Below are 12,853 nucleotides of genomic sequence, written 5' to 3' on the forward strand. Positions count from 1 at the left end.
ATGTGGGACAACCTAATCACCTGGTAACCCCCCCCAGCGCTTAGAACAGTGCTCGCACATAGTAAGCACTTAACAAATGCTATCATTATTAGTATTATTATTATTATTAAGTGCTTACTATGTGCCAGGCACTGTTTTAAGCCCTGGGATGGCTACAATCAAATTGAGTTGGACACGGTCACTGTCCCATGTGGGACTCACAGTCTCAATCCCCATTTTATAGATGAGGTAACTGAGGCACATAGAAGTGAAGTGACTTGCCGAAGGTCACTCAGCAGACAAGAGGCGGAACCGGGATTAGAACCCATGACATTCTGACTCCCAGACCGGTGCTCTGTCGCCTATCTACCATGCCATGCTGATGCAAACCAAACTCAATGCCCTGGGAATAATTGGTCAGGCAGAAAGGCCACCTCTACTGTGGTACAATGCACAGTTTTAACCAGGAGGAGCTATTCTTTTTTTTTTTTTAATGGTAATTATAGGTGCTTACTATGTGCCAGGCACTGTACTAAGTGCTGGGGTAGTTGTAAGGTAGGATCCAGTCCATGTCCCACATAAGGGCTCACATTCTTAATCCCCAGGTGAGATCACTGAACAGAGAGAAGTGAAGTGAGTTGCCCAAGTTGACACAGCAGACAAGTGGTGGAGCTGGGATTAGAACCCAGAGCCTGCCGACTCCCTATCCCTTACTTTATCTACTAGGCCACCCTGCTGCTTACACCTAGGAGCAGCAAAAAAAAAACAAACAAAAAAACCATATTTGTCATCCAAGCAAATTTCTAAGTAGGGTCCCTTGAAAACCTTGTAAGCTCCCAGAGGGCAGAAGTCTAATTTTTATTCAGTTACTCTCATTACGTTGTCATGTGCTCAGTAAATACTTGTTGATGACTATATTGGTGGTCCTAGATGCTATTCCTTAACAGGAGCCAATGACTATGCAGGTTGTGGGGCTTGAGAGGACAGAGCGGTTAATAACAATAATAATAATAATAATAATAATAATAATAATAATAATAATAATGGCATTTAAGTGCTTACTATGTGCAAAGCACTGTTCTAAGCACTGGGGAGGGGATACAAGGTGATCAGGTTGTCCCACGTGGGGCTCACAGTCTCAATCTCCATTTTACAGATGAGGTAACTGAGGCTTAGAGAAGTTAAGTGACTTGCCCGAGGTCACACAGCAGACGTGTGGCAGAGCCGGGATTAGAACCCATGACCTCTGACTCCCAAACCCGTGCTCTTTCCACTGAGGCATGCTGCTTCTCTAAGAGTTCACCAAATAAAGATTAACATGGAAATAGCTCTGTGCCAAAAGGAACCTTTGTAAATGACTCTTCTAACTAATGCATTAATCTAATTTAGGCTAGCCAGCAAAGTTAAAGCTCTGATATGTGTAGAGAGGGATTCCTATTAGAAAGCAAAAGAAGACATCTTTTCCTTGGTATGGCTTTGGAATGCACTGTCCATTTTTGCCGTATTTATTATCTGTGTATCCATTACAATCGTGTGCATGGTGATAGGTGATAGACCTATTCCCTAAGGAAAAATAAATAATTAATGAACCCAACCGTAAAAGAGATACTTTTCAGATGTATGTGCTCAATCAGCTGCTCAAGGTTTTCTGCTCAAAGAGATGTTGTCATGTTGATTTATCTAGTAATCTTCTGTTGCAAAAAAAGAGCATTTGAATGTCAGGCATTAAAGCAGCTCTCCTAAGGGAAAAGACATTTTTCACTAGTCCCCTTACCAAGCAACTTTTTCAGCAAATGAAAATAATCGGTGCATTGTCAACAATTAGCTACATCGGTAAAACACTGTGAGGCGTGATGGCGAGCTAATTTTCCCAAGCCTGGATCTTCCATTTCTTTGGTGATGCAGTACACACACACTTAGGGCCCGGCTAGTTATATAAAACCCACCTATGACAGGAAATATGCTGATGAAAACAAAATGAGCAAACCATTTCATTTTTCAGTCCGTCTTGTCAAGTTCCCAGAAACCTGTAGCGTGTCACGTCTTCACCCCGATGACCTGATAAAAACGAGGTCTGTAGAATTAGATTGGGAATCCGCAGGTCTCGCCACTCAAATCGAGAAGCTGGAGAGTGCGGATCGCCACCTCAGTGCTGTTCTGTGCCTTTGCTCTTTTGTCCCGAGGGCCCTGAGCTGTCATCCCTTCTCAGATGAGAAACAGTGGAAAAATCAAACCGAAGGGGGCCAGTTTTGCCACTACAATCATTACAGTCACTGTTCGTTGACTCCTGGAAACTATCCCCTCCCCTTCTCTACCTCACATTTATTTCCCATAGACTGTTTTAACGATCAGACTGTTCGTTTTCCTCTTCTGGAGGGTCACCTGTAAATTCAAGCAGAATAGAAAGAAGGGCATGATTGGCCTTTGACTAAAGGGCGAGTATAAATCCTACGGGGCTAGAAAAGTGGCTATTTTAATATGTAAATTAGAAGTTTCTCTTCCAGAGCACACTATCTGACAGTGAGTTCAGTGCATTGTGTCTACTCTTTTTATAGAGCTTTTGGAGAGCTGCCCTGTGGTGAAATCAGATTCTTTATTACTACGGACTAATGAAACAGATGTCAGATGGCTAATTGCAGTAGGAAAGAAAAAGCTGCTGATAAAGAGGGGGTAGATAGAGATCTTGGCGGTGGTATCCGAGCATTATGAACTTTGCATTAACCAGTGCCAAACAATTCTTTGGAGCCATCAATTCTAGAACCTTCGCTGTCCCTATGGAGAAAGTGTGGCTTCCAGCAGTAAAGGGGTAAATCATCCCTCATTCATGTAAAAATTGGACCCCATTATTTTGAATGGCAATATAATGATAATAGGGGTAGTGCCACATTTTTAGGAAATATACAAACTCTCTGCTTTTGTGTAGCTGTGTAGATAGGGAAATTGGTTTCCCTCTTTGCCCGTCCTACCCAGCAGTGACTTGGGGGGTTGGGGATTTGATGGAGGGGACGCATAGACGTTTTTGGGCTTGTTGAGGGGGACATCGGTGTCCAGGGAAGCGCATGAAGAGGCCCCGAAGGGCCCACCTTCATTGGATAATGGACTCAACACAGAGAGTGAAGGGCCATACAGGCAGCTTCCTGTTCGCCACCCTTCCTTAGTAATTCCGGCACCTGTGAACATAACCTGTGAATAGCACATAATTTTGTGTCAGTGCCAGGGCACGTATAATATTGTAATCCCATTTTTATCTCGTGGCTGGTGAGAAACCAAAATTAGGACAAATTCCCTAAACTGCTGCCGATCCCCTCTGCTCATCTCAAGCCAGCATAGAAGCAGCATGGCCTAGTGGATAGAGCACGGGCTCACAGTCTCAACCCCCATTTTACGGGTGAGGAAACTGAGGCCCAGAGGAGTGACGTGACCTGCCCAAGGTCACACAGCAGACAAGTGGCGGAGCCGGGATTAGAACCCATGACCTACTGACACCCGGGCCCGTGCTCCATTCACTACGCCTTCTGCTTCTCATTCAGGATTACTAGATTTACAAGATTTCAAGCTTAATGGACTGTAAGCTTGTTGTGGGCCACGAATGTGTCAGCTTGTTGTTGTATTGTGCTCTCCCAAATGCTTCTTATAGTGCTGTGCTCACAGTAAGTGCTCAATAAATACGATTGAATGAAAGAGTTCAATAAGGGACGCCCCCCCCAAGATAGGGGATCAAATTCTTAATGGTTTACGTGAACGAATTGATTGCAGATTTAGTGGGGAGTTCTCATTTGGCTAGAACTAGGTAAAAAAATTTACCTAGGTAATGTAGTATTTGCTAGATACTACATAGTTCTATTTACTCTCTCAAAGTATGAATTATCCTGCAGTAATAGTAATAATTGTGGTATTTGTTAAGCAGGTACTCTGTGCCGAGCACTGGCCTAGGTACAACACAATCAGATTAGACGCAGTCCCTGACCCATATAGGGATCACAGTCTAAAGTAGGAAGGAGAACAGGTATTTAATCCCCATTTTACAGACGAGGAAACCGAGGTACAAAGAAGCTAAATGACTCAGGAGGCAAGTGACAAACCTGGGAGTACAATATCCGGGTCCCCTGATTCCCAGACCTGCTCTTTCCCCTAGGCCACACCACATCTCTCAGAAATAGGAAACAGAATTATTATTGAATTAATACCATAGAAACACACACACACACACACACACACGTGTGTGTATATATAATATACCCACACATCATACATTACTATAGATATATACCCTAATCTATATTGAAGCCTCACTATTCCTGAAGAAAAGGAGAAAAAATGGAGGCTTCCCTTGGTAAGGGTATTTTATCTTGTACAACTGAATTAGATTAGGTTTCTGAAGATACTCACCTACATTGGATCTGTCTGAATAACTTCTAGAAATCTATTATTTTAATGGTTTTTGTTAAGCACTTACTATATGCCAGGTACTGTAATAATAATAATAATAGCAAATAATAATGGCATTTATTAAGCACTTACTATGTGCAAAGCACTGTTCTAAGCACTGGGGAGGTTACAAGGTGATCAGGTTGTCCCACGGGGGGGTTCACAGTCTTAATCCCCATTTTACAGGTGAGGTAACTGAGGCACATAGAAGTGAAATAACTTGCCCAAGGTCACACAGCACAAAGGTGGGGGAGCTGGGGTTAGAACTCAGGTCCTTCTGACTTCCAGGCTTGTGCTCTAACTATTGGGCAACGCTGCTTCTTTATTTGTTCATGCTTGCTGTCTGAGTTAATAGACTGCAATTGTCTATTTCTTCACACTTGTAGGTAATATCACACCAAAATCAAATTAGTTTTGAGTGTATTGTTATAGCCCAAAACCAATTGTATTTCTTTCTTTACAGTTCGAGATTCATAATGAAATTTTCACTCTTTTCCAAACAGTCTTGTGTTTAATAGGGTCATTTCCTTTTGCTATTATTTATGCATTGCTACCATACAGCATTTGTTAATGAAATTTTAAGATTTGTTCCTTCTAATGGATAAAACCAAATAAAAATGCAGACACAGAATCAAATTGTTCTACCTTACTCTGAAGCCTTAGACCAACATAAAAATAGAGGGTATTGTTTTGCTAAATTAAATAAATGGATATTTTCTCCTCTTTTCATCTAATATGTGACAGGTATGAGCTGAGTAAAATGGCAAGTAATTTGTTATAGAAGTAATGAAAAGGTCAATAAAGGGTTATTCTATTATAAGAATACATAAAGAGGGTGAGCTGATAAATGAAAGATTTATCAACCCCTCACTGATTTCTTTTTTATTCAGCCTCCTTACAGATTGTCTAGACCCCACTAAATTAATGCACCTTTATTTGGAACAATTCTCACAGAATTCTTCTCCCAGCAGAATAGGGAGAGATATTAACTGTAGCAAGAAAATAATTTCAGTTAGATATGGAAATAGAAGACTGACAAAGAACTCAAGAAGAAGGTTGTAAGCAGGGTGAACTGTAAGCCACAAAGCAGGAACCAGTAGTTTCAGAATAATAATGGTGGTATTTGGTAAGCGCTTACTCTATGCCAAGCACTGTTCTAAGAACTGGAGTAGATACAAGGTAATCAGGCTGTCCCACGTGAGGCTTAAAATCTTCATCCCCATTTTACAGATGAGGTAACTGAGGCGCAGAGAAGTTAAGTGACTTGCCCTAGGTCACGTAGCAGACAAGTGGATGATCCGGGTTTGGGACCCACGTTCTCTATCAAGCCCCTGCTCTTGACACTAGGCCTCTCATACAAAGAAGGGAAAAGGGGGGAAGGAAAGGTCAGTTTGGGAAGCGAGAAACCACAACTGCACTACTGGAAATATGAAAATAGGACCATTGATCTCCTCCTCCTCTTACTACTACTAAAGGGTGAAAAAGTGCATACACTTAAAGGTTGGCATCAAAATACCTGTAGCTTGGGAGATGGAAGTACTCAGAATGTGAGGAGATAAAGTCATGGTCGGGGATTTCACCGAGAATAAGTTCAGGATACTGACTTCCATGGGCAGTATTGCCATGGTAGAAAGATACAGCTCCTCACACATGGATATTTAGCTTGAGAGAATTAAGAATCTAGAATGATTGAAGCAGAGCGGAGAGACAGATGGAGCACCCGAAGAGGGATAGAAGAGATACTAAGTATAAGGTCTTCTTCTCTTCAGGGAAAGTTGAAACAGGGAATAATGTAGATATTTGTGTAGAGCTTAGTATCAATATAAAGTGAAAGTTGAGGTTAAAGTGGCTAAGTCTGGAGAACAGAGAAATGTTTAAAATCAAATATGCCTTAAAAAGGAAGATAATCCAGCAGAAAATGACAGTGGAAAATGGCATCAAGTAGAACCATTTACCCAAAATATGACACCCACCAAGGTTTGGGTCCCTTTTTAGATCCTTTCACCCAAGTGTATTATTCATTCAATCGTATTTATTGAGCGCTTACTGTGTGCAGAGCACTGTACTAAGCGCTTGGGAAGTACAAGTTGGCAACATATAGAGACGGTCCCTACCCAACAGTGGGCTCACAGTCTAGAAGGGGGAGACAGAACAGAACAAAACAAAACATATTAACAAAATAAATACAATAAACATGTACAAATAGAGTAATAAATATGTACAAACATATACATATATACAGGTGCTGTGGGGAGGGGAAGGAGGTAAGGTGGGGGGAATGGGGAGGGGGAGGAGGGGGAGAGGAAGGAGGGGGCTCAGTCTGGGAAGGCCTCCTGAATGATAATTATGGTATTTGTTTAGTGCTTACTGTGTGCCAAGCACTGTTCTAAGCACTGAGGTAGATACAGGGTAATCAGGTTGTCCCACATGGGGCTCCTAGTCTTAATTTCCATGTTACAGATGAAGTAACTGAGACCCAGAGAAGTGAAGTGACTTGCCCAAGATCATACAGTAGACAAGTGGCGGAGCCAGGATTAGAACCCACAACCTCTGACTCCCTAGCCCGTGCTCTTTCCACTAAGCCACGCTGCTTCTCAAGAGATGGTGGAGGTAGGGGGGACAGGAGGTTTGAGGAGTGTTCATCCACTTTGACCTTGGACCGGTCACTTCCACTTTTCCGACCTTCAGTTCCCTCGTCTTTAAAATGGGGATTAAGACTTCGAACCCCGCGTGGGGAACGGATAGTGAAGCAGTGTGGAAAGAGCCCGGGCTTGGGAGTCCGAGGTGGTGGGCTCTAATCCCGGCTCCGCCACTTGTCTGCTGTGTGACCTTGGGCAAGTCGCTTCACTTCTCTGGGTCTCAGTTATCTCGCCTGTAGAATGGGGATTAGGATCGTGAGCCCTACGTGCGGCAACCTGATTACCTGTGTCCCCCCACCCCAGTGTTTAGAACAGTGCTTGGCACATAGTAAGCGCTTAACAAATGCTGTCAACATCATTTTTAGTATTATTATTATTTAAACTGGGGATTAAGACTTCGAACCCCATGTGGGGCATGGATAGTGAAGCAGCGTGGAAAGAGCACGGGCTTGGGAGTCAGAGATGGGTGGTGGGTTCTAATCCCGGCTCTGCCACTTGTCTGCTGTGTGACTTTGGGCAAGTCACCTCACTTCTCTGTGCCCTCAGTTACCTCATCTGGAAAATGGGGATTAAGACTGAGCCCCTATCCACCCCCAGTGCTTAGAACAATGCTTGGCACATAGCGCTTAACAAATGCCATCATCCTTACTATTATTATTATTAAAAATGGGGATTAAGACTTTGAACCCCTTGTGGGGCACGGACAGTGTCCATTTGGATTTGTTTGGGTCCATCCCAGCGCTTAGGACAGTGCCTGGCATATAGTCATGGGTTCTAATTCCGACTCCGCCACTTGTCTGCTGTGTGACCCTGGGCAAGTCACTTTACTTCTCCGGGCCTCAGTTACCTCGCCTGTAAAATGGGAATTAGGATCGTGAGCCCCAAGTGGGACAACCTGATTACCTTGTATTCCCCCTCAGTGTTTAGAACAGTGCTTGGCACATAGTAAGCGCTTAACAAATGCCATCATCCTTATCCTCATCATCCTTCTCTGTTTATATGGTTCTTTAGTATCTTTAACTTTTGTTCACAAAACCAGGATAAACTATCCTACTCATGATCCTAGTTTTGAAGCTCACTAAAGTTTGATAAGATGAAAAGACATTTCAACACCAAATATTGTTTGTTGTACTGCCATGGAGTTTGTTTTCTTGTGTTTATTTTTTCCATTGTATTCAAGAGCGCAGACCAGATTGGAAATCCATATGGTGTGACATAGGAAATTAAATCATTTGGAGAGTGCCAAGTGTTTGAAGTCCACCTGCCCGAGTTTGACATTGTTCACCATTAAATGACAATGTAGCTTTGCTTATTAAACTGCAAGAAGACATATTTTGGGTCCAACAGACTTTTCTATATCCAGCAACAATCCATAAATCATTTTTCTTCTTTGCTTTAAATCAACTTTGCAAGCACCCAAAACTCTGAAGCCAAAACACTCTCAGATGAAGCATCCTGGACTTCTTGTGCCTGTTCTCCAATCAGTTAATCAGCAGTTATTGAAAACCCTGAGTCTTTCTCCTCATTCTAATGTGGAACAAGTTCAGTAGTTCAGTCTGATTCCTACGGTTTTTTGAACATGATAGAAATACTTTGTCTATTAAGTGTCAGAGCACTGTATTAAGCATTTGGAAAAAAAATGCATGGATGAGAATTTAGACACTGTCCCTGGCCCTTAAGGGGATAATATATCTTTAATGCAAATATTTGGATTCCTTTAATCTGATTTGTATTGCTAATTCCTAGAGATCAGGAATCAAATTTAATTCAGTTGGTTCAACACTGCATGTCAGTGTTTGCTTAATCGATGCTTTTGATAGTGATGATGAGAAAGGTAGTTAAAACAGAAATGTAAAATAGGAGTCCCAATAATTTAAAGCCTTTTCTTTCTTTCTTGGTCTCCTACTGCCACCACCACCACCCCTATATTCTCCCCAGCCCCAAAATGTTTTCTTCCGAGTCGGGATCTTAAGGTTTCCTATCAGGACAAAATATCCCTTTCTCCCAGAATCATATTTTTGACTCCTCACCTCCAGAAATTCAGTCAATCAATCAATCAATCACTGATGTTTGTGGAGTGCTTTCTGTGTCCAGAGCACTGTTCTTAGCACTTGGGAATGTACAGGACAGCAGAGTCAGTAGACAAGATCCCTGCCCGCAACAAGTTTACAGTCTAGAAACTCCTTGGCATTTGGTCAGTTTTCTGTCTGCGCTTTTAATTCTCGTTTATCGTTTTCTACATTCTAGTTATCTGTCACTAGTGTTTTGTGTTGGTTTACTTTGTATTTGGTTTGCATCCCCCCTTAGAGTGTTAAGCTCCCCAGGTATGACCGTCACCAATTATCTGAAAATGTATTAAGCATGTGTTCTGTGCAAAGCACTGCACCAGCCCCTGGGGAAGTTACCTTGAGTGATCAAGCCATGGACGCTGACTTTGAGTAGTCTATAATATAAAGGAAAAAAAGCAGTGCCATTTCTTCCACCTAGTCTTGCCTTATGCCGTCGAGTCGTCTTCGGCCCATAGTGATGCCATGGACCTAGTATAGCACCTTAAAATCATGGAAGGAATCCCGCTCGCTTCACGTGATTGGCCAATAAAGATTATTAATATTATTATGGTATTTAAGTGCCAACTGTTATGTGTCAAGCAGTGTTCTAAGCGCTGAGGTAAATGCAAGTTAATCAGGTTGGCCATAGTCCCTGTCCCACATAGGACTCACAAACTGTGGCTGCAGACCAGCTGAAATGTAGTTTTCTTGCATCTTTCTACTCAAAATGTTTTCTTTCCTTTCCCTTCCCTTGCCCTCTCCCCCAACTCTCCACAGTATCTTCTTTTTTCTCATCAAAGTCTGTAGTGTTGCCTAACTAGATCTAAGATCCCTGTAAACTAAAATGGTGCAAGGTTTTTTTTATTTATTCTGTTGTATTTATTGAGCACTTACTGTGTGCAGAGCACTGTACTAAGCGCTTGGAAAGTACAATTTGGCAATAAATAGAGACAATCTCTACCCAACAACGGGCTCTCAGTTTCCCTGGGGGTGACAAATGAGTAGCAGGGACGAGGGCTAGTCCAAGCATAATTTAAATACACAGTAATACCCAGAAATAATTGATAACAAGAAACTGAAGTAACTCGATTGGATTCCTATCCAGCCAGCCTATTTTAAATTAGAGGCAATGAGGTGACAAGATCAATATCGCATTACCGTCCCATTGAACATCTGGCCACTTTAACAGTCATGTTTTGGCAGCTTCTTTTAGGTTTTAGACGTTTTAAGGAAAATGGTAGTGTTCCCGGGACAAGGACTGACAGTTTCATTATTCCTTTTTCTCCAGGAGACTGACCGGTCATTCTTTCCACATGGGCTACAGCATAGCGATCCTGAATGGCATTGTGGCCGCTGTCACCGTCGCCTGGTCCCTCACATGAATCAACACTGGGTCAATCACGTCGTAGAAACGTTTTCTGCCAAATGCACATAATCGACTACAAACAACTTTTTACAACCCTGAAGACTGCCTTCTCCAGCTTAAAGGCCACGGGGCCTGCTGTCCATGCAGAGGTTCAGATTTACAGCTGAGTTCTGGGTTCTTTCTGCTTTCTCAGATGCCGTTTTGAGAAGTTTAACCTTGTCTCTGTACATTATGTAGGTAGTTCCCTGAGTGTCGTTTCTTGAATCTTCATATTTGGATTTAAGATCTGAGTTGGAAAAGACGCCCCCGAAATGTGGGAGTGATGTTGCAGTTATTTGAACAAGTGCTGGTAACATAAATAGGAAAAGTTTTCTCAGTGGCACACTATTTTAGCAAACAAAACAATACCTCCTACTTTGATGTTTTTAAATTTAAATGAAATCGGTAGAAGTGACCAGTAGTCAGAATGACTTACAAAATTCACTCACTGAGCACGAGCTGTATTTGTAGAAATGTTTTTCTCCAGTGTTTTGTTTCTCCGTAATGTTTTTTCACTCTATTTTCATACTTTCCTAGGGTGTTTGGAATAGTGCTCTTCTTAAATAGCTGCCAATTTAGGGTTTTGCAAACAAAAATTTCATTTCAGAATTTAGTAACTGGTTCAACTTGAATATTATCACTTTTTATTGAAAGCCTGGGTGTTTAAAATGTCATTTTTTAATCGCACGGTCTGACCTTATGTTTTTTTGTGCATTTTTACTACTAAAAGGAACCTGATTTCCTTCTAATACATGAGTCGGGAACAAAAAAGGGAAAGCAGTATACACGGGTTGAGGCTGTCCAAGGCAAAATGCCTATCTGTCTGAAAGAGAATTGCAGAATCCCCATTAGTGTCACCAATAAAAATGAAAACCGCCTCATTTTTAACCCCCTGAAATGGGAATTTGGGAACAGGTGCTTTCTGTGGCAAGTGGAACATCTGGACTCCTTTGGCTTGGATGTAAGATCGTATCCTAATTGCCCGAGGAGCCGTCCCCATTATTCTTTGGTTCACCTCGAAAAATTTGAAGGATTTGCCACTTTTGATTTCCCTCAGCCAACTCCATCTGGGAATAGAAGAATCAATCACGTTTTCTCAGCTCTCACTGTGTACTAAGTGCTTAGGAGAATAAAATTTATATCAAAGTTGGCAAACCTGTTCCCTACCCACAAGGAACTTAAAGCCTAGAGTAGGGGAACCTTGAGGAGGTTTATTTTATTAAACAAAACATCGCTGTCTCTGAAACCCTGGTTTTGTTTTTTTTGTACCAGAGGAAGAAACAAAAATGGTAGCAGGAGTTCCAACAGATAACCATCCCAGCCTCCTTCCTTGCCTAAGATCCCTTTACGGGGAGTCAGGTCCAAAGGTGCTCTTCATCTCCACCCTGTCACATCTTAAAGCCAGGGCAGGAGCAGGGAAGAACATATGAAAAACCCGAAATGTGGCGATAGCTAGGTCCAATGTGCTGGTTGTTCTGGGATGGTCTCTGACTGAAGCAGTTCCAGCTAAAATAAGACGTAATTATCCCCTCTTAACCAGTCAGTGCCTGAGCAATGCTCATGGAGAATGAAAAGGAGCCAGGCTAGGCACGCTACTGGACTGTCAAGGAAAAAATGTGCTAGTTTGCTAAAGACTCTCCCTCAGGGACACATCCACTCGTGGATACAATCTCACTGTCAACTGCATCGCCTTTGAACCGAAGCACAACTCTATACAGCTTGTCACCGTAGTTTAGGTTTGGGCATATTTGTCCAAAAATGGATTTTTCACAATGGAAAAATTCCCTCAAAGTATACGCTTACCCTCTTGCCGTGTTAGCCACTGTGATAAGAGGTAAGGGAGATAGAAAACTGGGGTTGAAAATAATTACTTTAAAATGTGTTCATATTGGTAAACTTTCAGCCATGGTCTATTTCTACTTCAGTTCTAAATTGTCTTTGTTTAATTCAAGTCCTTTTGTGGTATTTATTATAAACTTGGAACATTCATGCCATGAACACTATCATTGTTTCTACTTTAAACACAAATTGAAGCTGAAAGTGATAAACTTAGTGTCAAAGCACTGATAATAAACTATTTGATATTTACCTGTGTTTTCAGTGGTTTTCTTTAATTGACATTAGCTTCTGCTTTCATAATAATTGAGTTGTCAGTGATTGTTCTGTCCCCTGTTGCCCTTCTTTTACATATTGATTTCTTTTATCATAAGTGAATTGTGGACTCGCCTCCATTCTAAAAGATGGGAGTGGTTTTCTCTATTTTCTCCTCAGTATCAGAAATTTAGGAAGAGTCTATAGCATTATACTACTCTGTCAAACAAGGCAGAGAAGAAAACACTCAGTATGTTCTCCTA

General features: G+C 41.8%; 1 protein-coding gene across 1 annotated transcript in view; it reads left to right on the top strand.

Annotated features, from left to right (window-relative positions):
* ARL6IP6 (ADP ribosylation factor like GTPase 6 interacting protein 6) overlaps window positions 1-12,587 on the top strand; it is a 27,882-nt gene extending 15,295 nt beyond the window's left edge. Inside the window, exon 5 of the mRNA XM_038750888.1 lies at window positions 10,383-12,587. Coding sequence (XP_038606816.1) covers window positions 10,383-10,476 — 94 coding nt within the window. The 3' untranslated portion in view covers window positions 10,477-12,587. The remainder of the gene's footprint in view (window positions 1-10,382) is intronic.
* The last annotated feature ends 266 nt before the right edge of the window (window positions 12,588-12,853 follow it).

Source organism: Tachyglossus aculeatus, chromosome 9 (assembly GCF_015852505.1).
Source record: "Tachyglossus aculeatus isolate mTacAcu1 chromosome 9, mTacAcu1.pri, whole genome shotgun sequence".
NCBI lineage: Eukaryota > Metazoa > Chordata > Mammalia > Monotremata > Tachyglossidae > Tachyglossus > Tachyglossus aculeatus.